General features: G+C 40.6%; 1 protein-coding gene across 2 annotated transcripts in view; it reads right to left on the reverse strand.

Annotated features, from left to right (window-relative positions):
• The window catches only part of tanc1b (tetratricopeptide repeat, ankyrin repeat and coiled-coil containing 1b), a 96,330-nt gene that overhangs the window by 62,638 nt on the left and 9,839 nt on the right, over positions 1 to 23,853 (reverse strand). For both annotated transcript variants that reach the window (XM_056390184.1, XM_056390183.1), the window contains exons 2-3: positions 21,604 to 21,697; positions 3,263 to 3,469 (exon numbers count right to left, since the gene is read on the reverse strand). In XM_056390184.1, the coding sequence (XP_056246159.1) occupies positions 3,263 to 3,469; positions 21,604 to 21,664 (268 nt within the window). In that variant the 5' untranslated portion in view covers positions 21,665 to 21,697. The remainder of the gene's footprint in view (positions 1 to 3,262; positions 3,470 to 21,603; positions 21,698 to 23,853) is intronic.

Consider the following 23,853-nt stretch of genomic DNA (forward strand, 5'->3'; position numbering starts at 1 on the left):
ACGAATGGATGTGTGAAATGAATGTACCAATGGATGTACTTTATGTATAAATAAATCAGGGTTGTCTGACTGTAGAAGCTTTTAGGAAATGTTCCTAAGAATATTGTTAAATTTTGACTAAGGAGTCAAAAAATGCCTTGCATTAATTAGAACATAGGCAGATTATATAAATAGGCTTAGTGTAGATTTCAGTATTATGTAGGCATGGTTCTCAGGCTCTGTATGCAATGGCACCAGTTATAAGGAAAAAACTATAGATATATTTAACCCATACACATGTATAACCTTGAAGCACTGCATCGGCTATCATCTGACCTTATAATCACTTATAATCACTCCCACCACTAACCAGTTAAAACCATGTTTCTCCAAGTTAGGTCATTTTGAATGTTTCAGTAAAACTGAATGATAAAGTGTTCCTTTATAGCTTGATAAATCCTTTTTACTTATTAACGCAAATAAACCATTTTAAAATCATGTATAATATGTAGTTATTTATTTACACTAGTAATGCCATTTTCTCATGTCATTCGCAATATCTAAATATTACAGGTTATTGTTTCTGCACTGGCGTTATTTATGCGGTTCTCATTGTTTTCATGTGTACAGTTTGTTTTTCCTTGCACAGGTTGTTTTTTGTGTGTGTTTTTATGTCATTGCCTTGATAATGTTTAGAATATGCCTTTTAAAATTGGACTTTTAAATATTTCTTGAATCTTCTTGAATTATCTTAAAAATACATTAGCACAAAGTTGAAAACATGTCCGTTTTTCTTTGCTCATACAATATAAAACATGGTTTTGACAGGACACCGATATGCAAGAAGATTGTATGATGAGGGTGGTCTGACAGAGCAGTCCATTGGTAAGATAAACTGATCAACAATAACAAGAAACCCATGTTGTTGTCACACATGCCATAAATACGCAACATAAATAATATCAGATGTGCTATTTGCAATATTATTCATGAAAATTAAAGTTGTTACTAGATGTGATTATTCCCTACATCCATGAGGAATTGCTTGTAGAGGTGTTTCTATTAGGATTGGTCCACATTTTCCCTGTTTTGGAAATCCATGGTCTCCACATCTGTGTGCATGATGCAACCATCTGCTGGCTGAATAAGAACACCTTTCAAGGTGTCTTACTTAGGAACAGAAATCAGATAATAGCTCTTAAACATTTACAGACAACATCTATTCTTTATCTTTACCTAGAATACGGGTGAACTTTCATTTTCATAACGCTGGCATGCTTAAGAACAAAAGTGTTAGTGATACATACTGGGCCAGGTTTAACAGGACGAGCCAGGATGGCTGAGCTAGCAAGACATCTGTGTCAACTCTACCCCATTGTGCATGATTGTGTTGAAACGGTAACAAGAACTCCAGCCGTCTTTCTAAAAAAACCAAGGTGAAAGAAAAAAAAAAAAAACTACTCACTGATAATTTGGTTTATAACAGATCATCTCCATAATAGTTACAGGGCTGACTCAATTCTTTCCATTTTTGGTAGAGGTTAACCTTGCTCATTTCAACAAGAGATGAGTCTTAAATTGAGTATAACACAATGTCGCCTCTTTGGCTCAGCAAGATTGAGAGAGAGAAACTGCAGCATGAGCCATGTTGTTTTCGTCGCAGAGCCGAGACATTTCCTGCAGTATGGGTTTATTAACTGGAGGTGTGAACTCTCCCCCTGCGGATTTTCACAGTTACCTGCGAGGACAGTGGAACAGAGTTTCCAGACCCTCCCCCAACCCTCACTCCCTGGTTGTCCTCCATAGCATCCTATCTTGCCAGTCCATTTTTTCCATGCCTCAGAGCACGCCACGAGGGAATATGCCTTTAATGAGTGTTCCCCTTCCCCTGTCCCCAGGGCACTTTTCACCTTCACAAACTCACCCTCCTCTCTCTTCATCTCCCTCTATGTCGCCATCTTCATGTCTGTAAATGTACATTTCATCAGCACCCTCTCTGATGGACATTTAAAACAGTTTTCACAAATCCTGTATTATCTGAAGTAGTTGAATAGGTTTGCTTTAAACTTGAGTGGGGGCTGAAGTGAAACTCTTAGTTATTATAAACTATATTTGTCTTTTTCATAAACTAGAGAGTAAGCATACTTGCAATTATGTATCCAGTTTCCACTGAACATTTACATAATGCACTGCATCACAATTTCAGGCCTGCAAGTCAACATTGGGTTTTGAATTACGTGATGAGAATTATGGAAAAGATGCATAAAAATCAGGTTTGAGATGGAAACACTCAAACAAACACAATATATCCATCCTGATATGTAACTGGAATTAGAGCACGGCCTTCCATATTAGAAAGCTCATTAAAAACTTTTTTTTTTTTTTTTTTTAAATAAAATGAAGTGAAACACAACTTAAACCTAAATCTTAAAACTGGAGTTGAACAGCTAAATGAAGATTTCTTATGGGAGATGTGAACCTGAGCAAGTTTGCATAGGGATCATACCGTACCATCCCCCTCCCGACAACTCATCTTTACACTAAACAGATCAAAGCTGTAACCACTCTAAACAAAGGCAAGATAGCCCACAGATGAGTGCCACATGTGAGTGGGGCCACATTGACCACTTAAAGGATTTCTCTCTTCTTTGCCAAGTCTCCAGAATACAAAGACTCAGGCTGAAACAAGTTCAGCTACAAAGGTATCCCCCGCTTTGAAGCGCTCTACAGCTGCTGACAAGCTTGTTCTCTACATAGTGGACAGAGCGAGCCAGGGGGGATTTACAATTAGATCCAGTGTAAACACTCACCCATTACGAGCCAGTAAAGTGTAAACACACAGTGCAGTTGTAGAGACCTATACTTCGACACAAGGTGATCAAATACGGGGATGAAGTGACAAAAACAAATCTCTGTAAGCAGACTGAGCTCACAGACTAACTGGTGGGATCTAGAATGGTCCAGCTGCCTTTATTACTTTATCCCCCTGTCTACCCGATGACTTTTATTTTTTCCAAAGTAGCTCAGACTAATACTCTCTTGACATGTTTCAGAGGCGACTAAGTTAGAAGTGGCAGCAGCAGTGTTTTAAGGCTGAGAGAAACTGTCATTCCCAGAGCACTGGCAGATGTTGAACAATCATACATAAGCTCCTGAAGGTAGACAGGAGCGATTTTACAGGTAACTCGTAAAGACAAATGAAGCTCCCATTTTGGCACTGAAATAGTGTACAAAAGAATTGGAATAAACCAAATGCTTGCAGCACATATAGATCGTGTTGTACCTGGTGATCTCTTGCTGGGGCGTAACGGCATCATGTAGGACTGTCGTGGCAGGAGAGGTGATGATGGGAGAGACATGGACACTCCCTTGGCAAGACTTAGCCTGAAAACATCATCTTGTGCATTAGGGTGACTGCTGCCAGGGCCCTGGGGCAAGGGGTTTCCCTCATGTGGGAATCTTCTTTGGGCACTGTGACTGTGCACATCACCTGTTGATGAGGAGAATCACAAGGTTGTTACAGATGGTACAAATACCTTTGCTTTTACCTCATGTACTGATGTCAGGAATCTAGACAGAGTCGTTAAATTTTGCTACCTATTTAGTTATGCATTGACCTTCAGCAGCACAAAAACACACAAACCTATGTAGGCATATCTTCTTCTTTTACTGTGCAGTTGCTCTTTAAGTGTTCATTAAGAGCAGAGTTTTGAGGGCTGAAGGAAGTGAAATTTCTAGACTTTTAAACCCGTTTAGACCAAAGTGCTATTCCAGGACAAAGTTGTTAAAACTCTGAGAATTGTTTAACAAAGCAATAATGCATGTTATGTGAATGTACAGCACATTAATCAGCATTGTGTGCACAATGTCAATTCATTTTTCAAGATGAGTCAACTGAAGGTAGAATTAGAGAATTGTTTGGATTTGTGCAACACACAGGGGTATATATTAAGACAGTGTCACCATAGCCACCCAAGTGATTATCAAATTCCCTACGTGGCTCAGTGACCTGAAATAAATAGATGCAAAATATCATCCCAGGTCATACTCTGTATCCCATAATACATTTATCCCATGTGAATTAACTGGCTGCAGCATGTTTACAGGAGTCAAAATTCCTTTCTGATACGCATCCTATCTGAAATGTTTCTGACCACCAACATGTTGCAGGCTGGTACGCTGTCAAGATTGGCTTTAAGGTTGTAAACAGGACATACTCAGACTGAGGATGTTAGCATGTGTGAATGAGTAACTGCAACAATCTGGGGACATTAAGAACAAGTTTGTCGGTGTTCATGAATTCAGCCGAACATTACAGAATGTCACGCCAGAGAGGAATGTCAGAGATAAGTCTCTTAATAGGTTGCTAGGGACACAAACAAGGACAACTGGTAGGAGTGGGAAAAAGGAGAAAAGACCTGCATCCCAGAAAACATAGAGGCACATAATATGTATTTAAACCCAGGGTCATGGACCAGTGAGCATTTCTCATGCCACTGAGGCAAATGAGAAGGACATCCAGTGAATGGAGTAAATAAAGCCGTGTCATTGACCACTGAGTTTAAGATAACATGTTACTCACTAAGCACAGTGGCTGGCTGTTCCATTCAAAGATTTGGGGGCGCAAATCTCTTATCAGTTATGCTATGTGATTTTGAGAAGTGTCATTGATGTTTATCTAGCCCATAGACCGTATATAAGATCTAGTCTCTACCTAATGTTCCTTATCTGCCTCCTTGTAGAGCTACAGCAGAATGTTGTGAATCAATCACAATTAGGAAAAAATGTACTCATCATTAACTAGCCCACCACATATTTAACATGAAGCTCATTTGAAACCCTCTAGATTAGAAAAATTAGAAAAAGTGTGAAACTCTGCTGTACACCTCACCTTGCTGCAGAGACTACTACCTCAGTTGGGCTTCTCTGACCTGAGGCCATATAAAATTTGTCAAACTGAAAGCAGAATCTGGTGATGTAGTTGCGGTAATGAGCAAATGAGCAAAAAAGGGACATCAAGGCCAAAGAAAAGGGCACAATTTCATCAACACTGGTTTTGGGGCATGAATGGTAAAAAGCTAGCTAGCTATATAAAAAAATAAATAAATAAATAAAAACCTCTGGTATTCAGAACGCAGTTCTTAAAAGTGGCCCAACATATTGTAAATAATACTGATCAGCTTGAGAAACCAAGAGAAAAGGCTGGTAAACTACCAACAGTTGTATCCAATGTAAAGACTCCACATTGTGTAAATACAGTAATCTCAAAACAGAAAAACCTGCTGAGCTGGTAACAGTGGAGTACAACGCAATCAAGGTTTTCAGAAAATGAGAGAAATCCGCTGTCTTATTTTGCAAGCCAACAGATTTTTCTGTTATGTAGTGTCACTGTTCTCACACTCACATCTCAGACTAGATACTCCCTATCCCATTTTTTCTGTCTCACCATGGAGATAGAGTGATTTGTTCTCCTCACAGAAATGGTTCCCCACAGTCTCTGCACATGACTTAGCACAAGACTTACAAATGACTGTACCTGGCTACTAGTTTGCTCAGTGGTATCCAAGCCCTAGATGGAAAAACCAGGTTTTGCTTTACTGAGAACCAATCCTGCATGGAAAGACCATTCTAGCCATGGAGCCAGCTAACAGCACAGTACGGTAATCTATTCTGCGGCATCAAAGTTGCCCACTCATCATAGCCACAAATTAAAATGTATGAATTATCAACCTCAAGATAACATGTAGTACCTAACTAATAATACAGACCATACGTCAGCAGACCCAGCTAAATCATAACTGCAGATGTGGCCAACCACAGCAATGACAATTAGCTTTGGTTCTGTTTTCAGGACTGTTCAGCAGATTAGCACTGACGCCTGTCTGCAGAAGGTTTGTAGAAATCACTGAGGACTGAGCTACAAGAGGCAAGCTACTATTAGCATCCTGCTCCACTCCTAAGGGAACTGAGTGTTGTTGGGCTGCTGTGCTAATCAGAAACAGAGATCCATTTTCTCCACGCCTCCGCCTCACCACAGGGGACACAAAGCTGCCCTGTGTTTTAAAGGGTTCCTAAACAAAGAAGAATGCCAGAGACAGGAAGCGGAAAGGTTGCAATGACACCTCTGAATGCCCTCAGACGTGGAAAAACCTGTGAATGGCCCAAAGGTCATTCAGCCAACGCCAGGACCTGCAGTCACCCTGACCTGAATGGAAAATCCTGCATCCACATTGACACTGACACTTTAAAGGGTCCTTAGGGAAGTGTGTGTGTCTGATTGTGGGTTAGATTTGCAGATGTGGAAGATTTGATGCAAAGAGTATAAGACAAGGTCTCTCTGTGAGGAGAATTCAACACAAACCTCAAGACAAGAAGCAACCCTCGCATTTCAAATGCTGATCCTACATCAATACCAAGTGTTCCTCCAAGGTGTATATATTACTGAATTAATTAAATCGAGATTCACGCTGATATATTTTGGGGCAGTCTGGTGGGCTAGAGGTGAAGGCACTGACCATGAGCCACAACATCCTCGTTCGCATCACTTCTTATCTCTCCCTCCCATTATTTCCTGTCATATCTCTACTGCAACTCTAGAATAACTCTTGAATAAAGACATAAAAATTCATTTTAACAATGCATTGACAGTATCTGTACAAAATGAAGATCATGTAGCCCCTATGTGTGGGATTGAACATTTTTCTGATTCAGCTAAATTTGATATACTGGAAAAATAACACTGAAATGCTACGTTTCTATTGTCCATTCACTAAATTACTAATTTATTAACTATTACTTTTTATTATTTACTATGAACTATTATTTTTATTATTATTATTATTATTATTATTATTATTACTACTTCTTATGAGCTGCTGGACACCTGAACTTCCCATAGAGGATAAATAAAGTATCTATCTATCTATCAGATATAACTTGCCATTCTGTAGAGGGCATGATAACCGTTGCAGTGAGACACTGATGGAGGAGAAACACTGTACTACAATGTAGCCTTTTACTAAAAGCTACATCGTGGTATACTGTAAAAGCTGCCAGCTGACTGTTCACTTGCTGCAGTCACAGTAGGTCGTGGGTAACATAGGTTTCAGCCATATTGCATGCTAAAGAGATTATGGCAAAGATGTAATTTTGGTAGTTGGTTCTGAAAACAAGAAGTGCCACATAAAAGCTGGTCATCCAAGTGCTGGTGAATAGGCTGCAGCATGTCACGGTGAGTGCGCTGCCATCTGACCGATACTATATAACGCAGAGGGACACAAGGACAGAAACTCGCCAGTGCTATTTCAGTTACTTTCCTAAACCCTGGTTGGGGCAAGGCCTGCAATTTCAGCCCCTGCTGTGGTCAAGGAAATCAACCCTTTCTAATTATACAGTGCTGCCCCAAAATGATGTAAAAATGATTACAGTCCCTTGCATGCTCTTTCCTCCTCATCAAAGTGAAGGGCCAGAGCCCATGAGGACATGCCCAACCCATAAAACGATTCAATATTATTTCAAGACATTGATTTAGAAAAATACACAAATCAATTATTTGTGCAGGTCAATGTGAGTCAATCTTGAATGCGTATCCCAACCAATGTACCGCCTCACTGTCTCCTACATCTGCACTAATGTAATAAGGATGGAAACTGAAGGTTTGCATTAAAACTAGGATAAAAGGGAAATATAAAACCATAATTGACTGAATGCTGATGAGGGTATCTTCATTGTTTGAAACTGCACAACATCATATTTGCATTCTGATTAGAATATATAGAATAGAAGTCCTTGCAGCCTTTATTCAAATTACTTGGCAAAGTGACCACCCTAATCAAATAAAAGTCAACCACAACGAATTAAAACTGATTTAATTTCTCATGAATTGCCAAAGTATCCTACTTTTCCCCTGCTAGCATGCTAGGCACTGTCGACACAGCTGAATGCTTTCAAATGTCTTTCATGGGTATAAATCTGGATGGTACCTTTCACCTTTCAAGTAAATCTGTGCAATGGAATGTAATCTGTCACTCCTTCTGAGGGACTGCAAGGTCCCGCTGAAAAGATGCAGACCCTCTCCATTGTCCGGCAGAGGCCTGACCCACCCAATAAAATGATGCAACCTTAAGGAATACTTTGTGGGTTTATGCCAGAACACAGAAAACGTGTACAAACAGAAACACATTACAATACAGCAGATCTGCCATAAAAATTACTGTTTGGCATAGCTGTGCCCACAGTATCAGGTAGTCACTGATAGAAACTAGGAACATCACATAAAGTAATTACCAAATGAAGTTAAGTTTCAGTTTCATGTCTCTCCTTACAGCATACTAAAAGCATGCTAATCGCCCACACACTCGCTCATTCTGTTTCTGTCAGGTCAGTTTGTTGTTCAGTCTCTTTCTCTCTGTCTCTCTCACTCTCTGTGTGTTGGGTGCTTTAATGACATTTACACTCAACACTCATAACATTACATTATTTTTCACAATGATCTTGTGACCAAAGATGGACAGTGACCTGCATTTAACCCAAGTCAAGAGGAGTGGAGGGAAGGAGTGTTAGCTGACGCACACCGACCTATTGACCCACATTAATGCATCTGTCTGAATTGGGGGAGGGGGTTAGGTTTTTAAGGCTTCCTTAAGTTTGTAATGGGATTAAAACCCAATGTTTTATGTTGACACTGATTTCACATTCGTTTAAAATGATACACAGCCCCAGCAATAAATATAATTTTGGTGATGGTCATGATGCATGTTAGGTGTGTATTTTTTGTGTTGAGATGCCATTAATGGGAAAGTAGTTTTAAGAGCCAGTGTTGGTGAGGGTCTACATGTGACCACTGTGATGATTGTAATGCAGTTGTCCTGTGCTAGGCACATATTGCCATTATGTTAGTTTGTCCACTGCCTGTAGTATTCAATCCAAACCACCTCGCTTGCCACATCGTATACTATTTACAGTGTAAAATATGTTGGCAAAAGCTGGTTAAACTAAAAATGTCTATTCAAACAATATGAGTCATGATACCATTTCATTTTCCATACACATATACTGTATAGAAACACACGCATGCACACACACACACACAAATACTCCATTAGCCTCTCACTAGTTAATTTTATGGTCCACAGAGAGAATGAAAAAAACGCTATAATTAATGCAGATTCTTTCAGTCGACACACAAAACACGATGACCATAGGACAATCCACCAAAGGGGGAATTCTCCCGCTAGAGTGAGTGCCAATGTGGATTCCCTGTGTACTTCCGAGACCAGGGTGACAGTCTCACAAAAGCTGTCATGGTTAACACACAGCAACCCACAGAGAGGAGAGAGAGCCCGACAACAAGGAATACAGAGTGGGGGAGGGTCTTTGGTACAAGTGGTCTATGACGATGAAGGACAAATTAGATTTAATATGTTAATTAGATGCAAATCTGTCTGGTCCAAATTCCCTAAATAACATAATTTAGAAATTACTTGTTAAAGCACAGGCATGCAACCAGTCAGTGAAACACTGTGGAGGCATCAGTGTTTTTCCCCATGAGGCCATTCTAATGTCAGACCATTTTACTCAGTCAGTGGTAGCCATAGGAACGGTCAAAATACTGTATAAAGCAGCCTGACAAAAGACTGTAAAACACAAAATGATGTAAGTGATGAATAATAAAGCAAACAGACTGTGTTAGCTCTCTTGCAACACATTTTGTTTTCACTTGTATAACTTTGAACCCGGCTTCATTTATGGTGCAGAATCAAGTATACAGGCAATAAAAGGCAACCAATGTGACATCTCTTCCTTTCCATTTTCTTTTCTTTCCACTTTTATTTATTGTATGTTAAGTATATTAGCAGATTGCCCACATCCCTTCCCCTGGGCACTTTTTTTCTGCCACGCAATGTCAATTTAGTCTGCAACAATCAAATTCCTTTAACTCGTCAACAGCCCAGACCAACTCTCTTACTAGTTTCAAAGGATTACTCATCTATGCTGGTGGCCTCTGAGGAGAGAAAATAACTCTGACAGCGTCATAAGTTTTAGCTCATCAGAAACGGAGACAGTTCCTGCAGCTCTGGAACCCTCAGCTCAAATTTATATGCATTTGATAATGAAAACAAATTAGCTGTTTTATGCAAAGTTAAGATGCTGTGGGCAAGGCAAGATGGTAGAATGTTTTGAATCCAAAACACTAAGACTGTCTCTCTCTCTCTTTCACTCTGAAGCGCACTCTGCAGTGGCCTGAGCTCTGGAATGCCTTCCCCACTGGCCCCGGGGGAAGAGAGACTGACAGGGAGGGGTATGTGTGTGTCCTGGGGAAGAAGGAATAGAAGAAGAGGAACAGGAGGAGGTGGGGGGCAGCACTTTGCAGGCCCCATGACATTTCCCATTCCTCTTCATAAATTGCCAATTTAAGTGGGCATGGGCCAGAAAGTATCTTTATCATGCTTTATTTCAAGAATCCTTACAGGGACACAAGGGGACTGCCAATAAAGAATCTGATAGAAGACCCCATTTTCTGTGTGTGAATCGATGCTAATAGAAATACTATCAACCTGACAACAGTGTGTACCGAGAATAGGTGTGCTATAATTCTGAAGACACACATAATACTAGCATATGATTGCACACATTTGCTCAGTCAACTTGGAATCTCTTCTTTGTATATTCCCAGTATATTAATAATGAGGTCTTACAAAGCTACTATGTGTGTGTTCACACCATCAATCAGTCTCAAGGTCAAATGCAGTCAGAAATCCAGACCACAGAAAATGTTCACTGATTTATTTCCTGTGTGCTCAGGGTACTTATATCACCCAAAAAGAAGATAAAATACACTTGACATAATGCAGATGTAAATGAACCAAGTGGCAATGTTGAATTACTGAGGGCCTGACCTGGTTTCATCAGTTTTGGATTAAATTAGGGCAGATTGACTGTTGACAATCCTGGCTGGAGAGTTGTTGATATTCATGCTCGCAGTATTGTGTCTGAGGTCCCAGTGTGAATGTCTCTCTGGCTCCACAGGCCCCCTCAGTATCAGACTCTAGCAGCAGAGTGGGGCCCACTGTTAAAGGGCAAATATCCCTCTCACCTCCTAACAACAGTGTTCAAAGTGAGAGCTCTTCGACTGCTGGAATAAAGAGCACTGCTAAATGGCCACTTTGGACAGTTGTTGAGCTGCAGATGCATTAATGCATCCACAGTAAAACTGCAAAATAAATGTCTCACATGGATTGTACCTGGGGTTAATTACAACAATGTCCTCTACAAGTCATGGAAACAGCTGGTACAGTCTAAGCAAAGGACGGGATGGATGATGGATGATGGAGCACACATGTCCTTACTATGATCAATCATCTTAGCTCTGTGATCACGGCTCTCTGCCCACTGTGTTTCAAGGGAGAGGATTCACAATGCAGCCAGATGAAAGATGGACAAGAGCTTTCAGCTGCCACACATTTTCTGATCTCCCTGTCAAAGTTGGGGCTTTCTCCATTGTTCCACTTCCAATTTTTGTCTGTTCCACTTCTAATTTTTGACTTTTATCTGTTAACAATATGGATCAAGCAGCTCTGAGACAAAAGTGAAATTTGTCTCCTGCCACAAGTGCAATATGATCTGGAGTCCTGGGTTGCCATGGAGATCTGGTATAACAACAGATTTGGACTGCCATTAGCACAGATCATTAGGCAGAGCTTCTTCTGGGGCTAGGTGAGGTCATGAGAACACCACTAACCCCTGGACAACAGCTTGTTCAATAATGTTAAATGGACGAGGTATGGCACAAAGGCTGTCCGTCCAATCCTTCCAAAGAGCCTAATCCCAAAAGTAAACAAGGACCAAGGCAGAGCTTGCAGCTTTGTACTATCTTTGGAAATCTTTGTGAATTTAGCATAAACCATCATTTGATGCACAGATTGTTTTGATAGGAACCTTATTCCAACCACTGGTACATGATATGTTGATGTATTATTTTAAAGATCAACAATAGAGTTAAAGGTAAATTACCCCATCCGACACTGAAGAGACATCCTCCACAACTCTTACAGAATGCTCTTCACCTCACTTTCTATGCTGCTCAACTACTTTTGTAAGGCTTCGCTAAACTTCACCAACAAAGTTTCAAATGAAGAATGGTCATGAAATAACACCATTAAAATAAGAGAGATATAAATATGAAGAGGAAGCACTCTCCGCAAACTGTTCCTCTTTGCAATAAGCACCATTCCCTTTTCCTTTGAGGCTGGGTACAAAGGAGCCGAGGTCATTAGTTCAGCCTGTCTCAAACCCTCCTGAGCTAAGGATGGCAAGACATTCATCTACAGGCACAATTGCAAAAAAAAAAAAAGGAGTCTCTGTGTTCAGAAATGCAGAACAGAGAAGCATAGAGCAAAGTAGGATAGAGGAAAGAGAAAGGGGCCCCAAAGCCCAAGACTGAACAGAGGTCTCCACAGACACCCACACAGACCTTTCTGAGAGTCAGACACTGTGACAGCATGGGTTGGTGTATGCATAGACAGATGGCGATAGATAAGAAAAACACAACCCTCAAAACTGTTGGAAAAATATCAAAGTACACTAATGAAGAGTTATTACTTTGTATGTCCTATGGGTGACAGGATAGTCATCTGCATAAAAAGGGACACTTTAGGAGGTCATTTAAATCACAGACAAAGGATGTTGAAGGTATGAGAGCAAAACGGAAAATCAGACAGAAGGAATGTGTCTGCCCAGGCAGGTCACGCTGTAATTAGAAAAACCTGTGGCCTGCTGACCTCTCCAGCCAATTAACTGCAATGACAGCCACTATCACCCCTTCAAAGGCCATCTAAAAACACCCTGGCATGTTAACTGATAAACTGTTTTTCCTCTTCTTTGAACTAGCAAAAGAAACTATTTGCCCATGGATTGGGGGGGGGGGGGGGGGGGGGGGGGGTTTAAACGGGACTATGACTTAGTGCGTTGCTGTGGTGTAGATGACATCACCCCCTGCTTCTACTGAGCCCTCATGTATTTGTTTGGCTTCTTGTCCGTTGCTGCGCACACCACTTCCAAAGGTCACAAACACCATCGCTGCTGAGTGTGTGAGAGCCAAATTAGGGTAATGGAGAGTGGTCACTGGCTGCTACGGCAGACAGTGGGCCTCTGGGAACCACGGAAGCATTTCTCCAGCCAAAAGCCGCTGGACAGGGAGGGAAGCGGCAGATTTGACCATCAGCTACTGCATTTAGCTAACCTCCATGTGTTGTTGGTCGGATATCACCAAAACACAGAGCATGCATGGGACGCAAGTTATAGTTCAACTGAAAAATATATGCAATTGAAAACCAAATCAACCAATAACTAATTAATGAGCATTTAATAAAGTACTAATACATGATCCTCAAAATTTTCAACCTGTTTCTCTGCCACTTTATAGCATCTATGAAACTATACTGAAAAGAAACAGCATAAACAACATCTCCAGGCATATTCCTTAATTTGACATGAAATTAGATATTAATTGCTTCTAGCAACCAAAACAGAGACGGCTAAAATGAACTTAGTGTCAGGCTGAATAATAAAAGGGAAATGAAATGGTAGTTCAGTCGGATTATCAGGCTTGATTTCATCAACTCATTATGTGACGTGATCTCGCCTTCAAGTGAAACTTGTAAGGTCAAGTACACATTATGCCCTGCATTCAAGGTGTGAATGCAGTTGTTATTCAATTTTACAACAAAGATTGTTGCTGCCTTAGGCCCTTTTTCTAACGATGCTATATCATTTTTTGCTTTTCATTGTCAGGCCAAGGAACTAGGAGAGCTACAGATAAAAAAGGTGGGTTTTACTCAAGGTTATTAGAACATAACTATGGGTTGTGCAAATGTTAAACACAACTTACCATAAGACCAATATAAATCATTGCTATTTGGTTAGGCAGCATTAACAACTTTTAGGAGTGTATGGCCATAGCGGTGTGATCAGAAAAAATTTATGAGCTTCATAGACTTAATTCTCAGAAGTCTTTACTCATGTAATGTGAAAGTTAAATGTAGCTGAGGCCAGTATTTGTTGTAAAAGTCAAACAGAAAACAGCGACACTGGGCGACCAGGTTAACAGCTTTCCCCGATAGCCTTTATTTTAGTTTTCAGAAGGAGAGCCAGGGAGTGTCTAATGTTGATACACCTGAGGTTTGTGGGCGTGTGCGCGTGTGTGTGTGTGTGTGTGTGTGTGTGTGTGTGTGTGTGTGTGTGTGTGTGTTTGTGTATTTGTACATGACTGTGTGTGTGTGTGTGAGTGAAAGATGTGGTTTGAGCTACGCCCTGCTAATCGTTGCCTGCTGGCTGCACAGTGCTTTGATAGCCGTGCAGGTCTGTGAACTCAATGGTCTCCTTTGTAAATCAGGTGCATTCTTTTCTCCACCATTTTAAACCGTACCACAACTGTCTGGACATGAAAATCTACACAAACATGACTGGGAGCAAAAATAGCAAACATGGGCCAAAAAGCTATTCCACAATTGTCAGCACAGTTTTCTTTTAATCAAAGTTTAGGACAGTAAACTCAATGTAACCCTGTGTATAGGTGTTTTTAAGTGAAACTGATTTAAACATTTGTCACAGAATGTTTAGTCTTGAAAGCTCTTTACTTAAACTTGAACAAACCCTAGCTTCATAGCTGTATGAGGTTGCTCAGTACGAAGTGTGCTCCAAAAGGAAAACCATGGGCTGATGATAAAGGACTCAGTGGTTCTGGTCTGAACACTACTTATTATGGTTAATCAAAGGATGTTAATAATGTATCTTGAGGTTGCTTGCCTCTCTCTCTGTCTCTCTCTCTATCTGTGTGTGGCATAACGTGGAGTCTGTCTTTCTCTCATGTATAGGTCACACACTGTATGTAATCTGTGGTCTAGACATCCTGTGGTTAACTGTGTGCATCTTGTTTGTCTGTCCTGGTTCAGCACTCACAAGTTTTGATTTTGCAACACCAAATCTTATGAAAAAAACAGTTTGTCTTTTTCAATTAACAAATTTCTGTCTTCTTCAGTATCAAAGCTTTCATGAACTCAATGCTTCCCTAACTCACCAAAAGTTTCATCCAGCCACAAGATCTACACCATGCATTCCTAAATCACCTGGAACACACACTTATTCTTGGCGTATTAGAAGTTTTCCTAATAAAAGGAAATGTTTAAACTTCCACCCACGACGGAAGAACTCTGCAAGGGAGTTTTCGTTAAGTTCCCCAACAAGCCACAGGACAAGGAGGAAGCATGTCTCAAAATGGCTGCGGTAGATATGGCTGAAGAGGACACTGCCACCCAGCTATTCACAGAGAAGAACCAGGATAACACAGGCAGGGTTATCCAACACACTGGAACCTGTGGGCAGACTCAGTCATGAGCGATGTTTGTTCATGTCTGAGATGAGGAGGGTCGGCCACCATGTATTTGTCAGTGAAAGAGTCCACTGTGAACCTGAACTCTGTGTCATGCTTTCCCTTAGTGGGGTTGGAAGACTGCACCTATCCAGCCAAAAAAATAGACACCTCAGACTAGAAACAAAGTTTTTATGTCATACATTATCAGTAACATGAGCCACATCCTTTGGCGGGTGAAAGACCATTACTGTTTCCTGAAGCCACTGTGGTTAGCACACATTAACATAACCATGTAGTACTGAATCTCAGATGAGGAAAAACTTTCCATTTCTAAAAGCACCAGATGAAATAGATAAATTATTCCTTGCAAAATGGTGTGTTAGCTGCACTAACTGTAAAAAGAACCCATGAAATAAAGTTTTCCTGAAAATGTTATGGTTATAATTTATATTTGCCCAGTAACCAATAAAAAAGCTGTTTTTGTTTGGACAAACAATGGTTCAACCACCTGTGGTTATTGTTTATTGAGGGAAGTCCTCCCATAACAGTAAAAATTCCTGATGTTAAACCCCTGAGGGCAGCTGAAAGAGAAAGAATACAGAAAACAGGAAAGGAATCTCTGCGATCACTGCTCTTGTATTTAACTGTATCACCACAGAAAAAGAGAGAGGGGAGAGAGAGAGACAGAGAGAGATAGAGACGGACAGACAGAGAGAGAGGGAATACACTGTACAATAGAGAAAAAAGAAAAGAGATTGCAGACATCAGAGACTGCTTTCTTCAGCCTACCTAGACTACAACAAACTATAGCACAACAGCAGATACTAGCACCTCGAATACATTATTAGCTTTATCAACATCTCACTCTAAAACGGAGTGTTATAAGCTTCACAAAGGAAGTAGTTATTGCAGGGCTATTAAGTTCAACTGTAGAAAATTCAGCATGAAGGGCAAACCTACTAACCCTATCATCACTGTGGCACTGCCAATTTCAAGAGCCATGTGAAATCCTACAAACACAACAAAATCCTGCCTTGTAACCAATTTGCTGTTGCCTCTGACCCTTAGAAACAAATCACTGTTTCATGTCAAAACACCCAAGAAACTCACAGAAACTGCAGAGACAGCATGTACCAGTCACCACCACAGCTGAGGCAACAGAGTGCAGTACTTAATGGTCTCTCTCTCGCTCACTTCCTCACTCTCTCTCACTCACACACACACACACACACACACACACACACGCACGCACGCACGCACACCATCAGTTTGTACATGGGTCGTCTGAATTATGAATATTCCATTTATCTTTCACTTTATCTTCCTGAAATCTAAATGAGGTTGCTCCTAATCAAAAATTGCCTCTTAAAAATGGCATTAGAGACTTAAAAAAATTCTGCAAGTGAGCAAACCAATAACTCATTACATTCCTGTCTACGTCTGCTTATCCTCTGTTGTTTTACCGCCTGCTGTGGGAGACCATGGTGATGATAAAAGCAATGTGGCCACATGTTCACTCTTCAAATGAAGGCCAAGCTGCATCTGAAAAGAACACAGAAACGCCACCTTTTAAGTGCGACTTTGGTGCAGATGCAGTTGTCACGAAAGATGCTATTAGGCATCCATGAAAATGAAAAAGTGCCAGCATTAGAGCCGATTCATCCTTTGCTCCTTCACATTTTAGTGGTTAAATCTTGTTTTTTCACTCTTGACAAATCTGAAAACTGTATCTTATGTCATTGCTGTCAGCATGACATGCAGGGCAGTTACTGTCCCTGTTGACACACAGCTGGGTAATTACAAGTTAAAGGCAGTAGAGATGCCCCCCCTCCCTTTTCTATGATTGCAGGTCAACAACAGGGCTGGTGTCTCCCGTCCAGCCAGGTGCGTGAGTGGCTTCTGTCTCCGTACTGCCAGATAAACTGAGAAAAGTCTTGCAAACTGGTGGTGGTTGCATATCTGTTTGTGTGTGCATCGCTTGTGTGTGGCAGTGTGTGTTGTTGGGGGTTGGAGAAAAAAACAGCTGAAACTGTTATCGGCCAGAGAGAGCGCATGGCTATGCATGCTAGTGTGATTAACACTGCGTCGCCCACAACAGACAGACAACTGTCTGGCAGCTGCCTCGAGCAGCCAAGCTCATTGAGTGGGAAGGCAGAGTTGGAGGGCCTTCAGAGGTATTACCTAACCCACACAGTCACACTCAGCAATTAAAGCTGAGTCAAAAGTGCTGCTACTCTGGGTCACATCATGAACTCATTGAAGATACTCCCAGGACCACAGTGACAGTATGCAGCAGCTCTCCTCTGTGAGGAATAAAGGAAAGAAAAAGGCCAGTTTGGTAGGAAGAGCATTAAATCTTAGTGGAAAACTGCAGACTTGTCCTGACATGACCATCAAATGGATTTTCCATGGCTTAAAAAAGAAAAAACTTCAACACATTATAACATGGCAAAAAACTTGATATGCACTAATTAATTGGCCTGTGATCTAATTTAGTCCATATTAACTCTTATTATTGGATCTAACATTATCAATATTTCTTCTACAGGCTGGAAAACAGAACCAATTGATTACACTCGACTTAATTATCAGCACTGTGGGCTGTCACAACCGTCTCTGTCTGTTGGACTTCCCATAAAACAATTTACGGGGTGATACTGAAAAAAATAAGCAAGTTGGCTTTAAATTAATACCTTGGTTAAATGTTCTGAAGCTGAATACTGTGGGGGCACTGACAGGAGAATCACAGCCATGCACGGGGTATCTTCTGCCAACAATTAATGGAGGCTCACTGCTGCTAACTCAAAATACTGTTGTTGAAGAATGTTCCCATTAAGAGGAAAACAGCATGGAACAGAATCACACAAACCTTCCTGAAAGTAAGATACCGTCCGAAAACTGTTCTACCAACTTACACCAAGCAATTTGTTTTGAAGTGAACTACAAACCAGACACTGCTGTGAATTAATAGGAAGTCATAGGTGAAAGTTGCAGTAAAATCTGAGGAGCCTGTATCCTGAAAGCGAACACCAATTAAAACACTGGTTGAGTTTTTACAATATTATCATCTTGTGTCTTGGGGTCTCAAATCTGTTAACTCCAGTGAGGCCTACTTGCAATGTAACCTTTCTCAGAAAATGCTCACATCAAAGGCAACAGGCCACAGCAAACTAGCATCCCACTTCCAGAATGACATGGCACTATAAAAAAAAAAAAAGTACTTAAAAGGGATTGAAAGGGCCAATTCCAAACAGATTCCTTACAGATTGAGTCAAGAAGAGGCAAGCAAGGAGGACCAAGAGGAGGAGGAGAAGGAAGGATCTAGGAGGAGCACAAGATGGAGAGACTAAATTAGCAAACTGTGAGTTTTTGTGGTCTTGGCAATGGGGAGATCCCAAAGGAGAGCTAATGACTGTGGTGGTATCTGGCATGGGGGCCAAGTTTCCTTGACTGCTTTAAAGTTTCCTCCAGTCCACAGCCACCATGTCATGAGCAACATATGCTGAGCGATCTTGCAATTATACTATTATCAAGGTCCTCCCTCTGATTTCCATTATATGTTGCTGAGCAGATTTTACAGGACTTTGTCCTTCTGGTCCTTCAGAAGCAAGGAAAGTCTGCACAGTCTGGCCCTGTATGAATGCAAACAGGTCTGGGAGAAACAACAGGGTCGACTAATAAACATAATTTTCACTGATCTGCAAAAAACTAAATCTGCCAAGAACAAAATGACCAAGCTTACCAAACAAACTTTTAAAAACAACAGTCCAGTATAAAACAGCAAGAATTGCTGCCCCAATGCTGACATCTCAACCATAAATCTCTGATGCTGTAACAGCCAAACTAATCTTTTACACAATGTGTCCAATTTGAATATAGAAAGACAATACTAACATAAAAATATCATAAAATGGAAGACAAAACTCCACTGCACCAGACATTCAATTTAAACTGAGGTTTCTTTTCCAAAACACTTGGGATCAAAACAAAATCTTTATTCAAGCAGTGCAGAAGATGCAGTGAATATTTTATGTGCAATATGGTACTATGTCATCTCAGAGACCATTAACTATACTCCAGCGTGCCCAATTTGATAAACACAGCCTTCCCCATCAGGGCTTCTGTGTTACTAACATCATTTCAGGTCCCAGGAAGAACCTGAATTTCCAAACAAATCCTCCTCTTCAAGGACAACAGACAAGTAAACACAGAGTGGTATAATATGCATTTCAACATTTTGGATGCAACTTACAATCTGAAATGGTACGCTCTTTAGCTCGCCAAAACTTTACCAGGATCTTTCAAGAACCATAATTAAGATAATTTAAGAAATACTTTTATTTATTACAGACTACTTACATGTAATTTTTTCGACAATTTCACAGGAAATTACCCACATTACATTGAGTCTGAACTTCAAAAACACCTGAAAATAAAAAAAATATGCTGTAGAGATATCTGTACCATGCAGGACCAACAGTGGGTCAAAGTGACCACTGCGAGATGTTGTATCTCTGCGACCTCTCATCTGTCTTAAGAGCTCTGAACAACAGAGAGGAGTGACCAGATTTTATTGTCCCAGCATGAGAAAAGGAGAGCGAGCTGCTTTGGCTTGATGGATGGGATCCAACTGGGAGAGTGAGGCTGGGATAAAGGAGCTGTATCCTACCATAAAACTCTCCCAGGCTGCTCCCAGCCTTCACAGGCACAGAACCTCCTGCATGTAAGAGTATATGTGTGAGGGTGTGTGTGTGTGTGTGTGTGTGTGTGTGTGTGTGTGTGTGTGTGTGTGTGTCTGGAAACAGGGAAGCTGTGTTATCAGGGTGATTCATGCATGCGAGACAGGTTGCAACAACTTGATAGAAAACAAGCCCACAATACTAAATTTACACTCTGTACTGTACTGGAGAGCAGTGGCAGTGACTGATGTGTAAAGCAAAGCCAGACTCTTTCCCCTTTAATCTTTGCATTGACTGTTGAGTGAAACAATCACACCAGACAAAAGCAGAGAGAGCAGAACTATGACACATGTATCTACTGTATACAGTGACTGTTTGAACTAGACTGCCTGCCTCAAACCAGTCCTGAGGCGGTAAAGCAAGTCTAGGCTGGTAGATGCAGTCTAAGCATAAATGGTCAATCTGCTATTTCAAGACAGAGCATTTTGGGGGGCCGGGCACTGTGTGAAAAAGAGACTAGTCAACAATGTTTTGCTGACAGTGACTCATGTTTAGTCATGTTGGAAAATAAAGATTTCCAAAAGGAAAAGAAAACATCTGTTATGATACAATGGCCAGGCTGTCTCTACAGTCAAAATTAAATAGAAATGATGGAAGGTATCTTGCTCTGAACTGAGAGTTATAGACGTAACAATGGTTCTCTGAACTTTGAATGACCGAAAGACACAGTGGGCTGGTGCTGGGGTGTATCCCTGGTGGCATTCAGTGTGTGAGCCTTTATAGTTGTAATTTTCTCTGCCCTGCTGTTATACCCAACTGCAATGGAAAGCTTCATGTTTAAGAAAATGGCCAGTAATATTTTCATGTGTACTCCACCAAATGCTTTATTGAAGGTTAATTTGTATTATGGTGATAGTCCTTACAGTTATGTATCAACAAAGCACTGGAAGGACAACGTGTGCATGATTCCTATTTTTTTCAGTTTTACCCAACCATTTACTAACTTTTGTTTTGTTCAGTGTAAACAAGTAACTTGACCTGTAGTATTTTACTTTACTCCTTGGGCAAACATCTTTTCCAGCTCATACTGTGGAAATATTAAACACATATACTGTACACATATTTAAATACACAGTACACAGTATTTAAATATGTGTCAATCACTTAAAATCACACAGCCAGTCACAGACAGAGGTGGTAGGGCTAAATTGTTGGCCATATATATATATATATATATAAAAGACGGCTTAGTGGATAGCTGGCAAACATACCGTCATCTAAGGAGTTAGAATTGCTTTTCTGCTTTCATCTCAACTTTCACTTCCAACTGCAACTCATTTCAACGTTCACATTCTGAATCTTAACAAGAGGAATGTCTATGAAATACACCGTCAGTTTCCAAAGCCAGGAATGAATGTATAAACCTGGCTGCTACCAAAGAAAATAAGATGATCATGAAGAGAAGTGTTTGTACATCTGTCTATGAAATAGAGTTTGTGTCTAACCCTTGGGGTATGGGGAAACTTGTTTTCTTGATCCATGCTTGCCATTTTGCCTCTTTGATATTCCACATACCTGAATCCTTCTTGCTCCCCTTGCCTCCATCTCTGTTCTTCTTCAGCACTGCCTTGAACATGGCAAGATTCCTGGAATCTTCTCTTTAGAGCCCCTGGAGGGGAAAAAAAAAAAAAAAAAAAAAAAATCAGCCACTCGCAGCCATGACAAGACAACAGAAGTGTATCTACTGTCATAGAAAGTAAGCCATCGAAATTTTCTAGCAACACAAACGGTCTATTTCCATTCGTGGGACAGAAAAGAGGCCATTTCCTCATTTCACCTGCAAATAACAAAACCAGTCAAACACTTGCAAAAAAGACTTTAATAAGGACAAGTCTTTTAACCCAAAACTAACCAAACAATACAAGATGTGTCCTCAAAAACTAAACAGCACAATGGCAACACAGAGTATATCCGCATTTCATACTGCTTAGCTGGCACCCGCCTGGAAGTTTTCCCACAGCACTCCCAATCCTGCAGGTCATCAGTGGAGGGGCACATGGAAAGAATGCTCTAATATTTAAACAGAAAAGGACACGTTCTGCTATCTTGCTATGCAGGAAAACACTCTGACGAATGCCCTAAATTCCACAAATAATTGATGCTATGCGGCTGAACTTGGGTGTTTGCAATTGTTTTCCATGGTTGTTCCCAATCTACTGTGCACTTTGAATCCTTAGAGTGAAACGGTATAACATGAACTCAAAGTTTAGCCTGGATGTGCTTGTTTGCTTTGGAATTATTTATTGCCTCATGTAGCTGGACAACGGTCAAACACACTTACCTAAACACAGCAGCAGCTACAACAGTTAATTCTGTGGGATTTTTGGTTTCTATCCCCTTCAACACAATAGTGGACTGCTTTAGTGTACCCCACTGTATTAATAGCAGCAGAGTAATCTTTCCAATGAGGAGAAAAGAATGGTTTCAACCAAATAAGGGTATGCCTTCTGCAAATAAAACACACAGTCCTTGCACTGAGTCCTTAACCCCAGAGAGCAGGCTTTAAATATCTAGCTCCTCTTACTGCTGCTGAGAGAGAGAGAGGCTATTGATCTGCCCTTTTTCATCCGTGATGGTTTCAAATGAAACACCGAAGCAGAGCTTCCACCGAATCAGTTATGGGGGGGGGGGGGGGGGGGGGCAAATCCCTGATGAGCCTCTGCATCTCAGCTCAGCCTTGACTGGTCAAAAAATGAACTTTTCATGGAGTTTTATTCCACCAAGGCAAAATATGAATCAAAATGATCAGTGTAGTTTCAAGGTAACACCTGGATTTGGGTTTCATTCTGAAATACCCAGGGAAACACACACACACACACACACACACACACACACAAAGCAAGCCCTTCATATTCTCCAACCTTTCTCCAACTAGTTAACAACTGCTTACTTCAGCATTGAACAGTACTTTCACTATAATATACAGTATCTCCAAATAATGTGCACGATAGATAAAGACCTCTGTCACAATATCCAGTTTAATATGTTACAGTATATTGTCACAACATAATTACACCCACATAATCAAACATGAACAAATATCAAGCAGATAAAATGCAGAGCACATACAGCTTCTGATGCCATACCCACTTCATGACAATTATGAAAAGCAGAAACTCTTAGACCAGTATAAGCCTATATTCCCGACTAAATCAAATTTAGCATGTTCTCAGACTACTTCAGACAAATCACAGTATACCACTATAACTCTCCTGTGGTTGTTAAGTGATGCTCGCAAGTCACAGTTATGTGAGATATGACTTCAACTTCCTCAAATTAAAAGGCAAACATAATTATACCAAAACAAATACAGCAACAAAATCTAGTACTGTTACCAGCAGTGTTGCTTTCTGATAACACTATTAGATAGCTGATGCTAAATTAACATAAACATGTATAATGTTATTAATGTAAACTAAAAAATTGTGGACAACAACCAAGCAAATGATAGTACTGAAACTGTAACGATTGCGGGATGCATTACTGTTACGTTTGAACAAGGTTAATAGTCAATAGCCATGCTAGCAGCTCTGTGATGCTGTACTTAGGCACAGTGAGGCTTTTAGCTAAATGCTAATGTCACAACACGTAGTGCTCAACAATGCTGAAATGCTGATGCTAAGCAGGTATAATGTTTACCATGTCACCATGCGAGTTTAGCATGTTAGCATGCAAACAAAGCAGTAAATGCAGTAGAACTGAGGCTAAGAGGTATGTAATTCACTTCACAAGTATTTGTTTAAGTGATGGGCAATATAAAATGTT

The sequence above is a fragment of the Seriola aureovittata genome, chromosome 11 (genome assembly GCF_021018895.1).
Source record: "Seriola aureovittata isolate HTS-2021-v1 ecotype China chromosome 11, ASM2101889v1, whole genome shotgun sequence".
NCBI lineage: Eukaryota > Metazoa > Chordata > Actinopteri > Carangiformes > Carangidae > Seriola > Seriola aureovittata.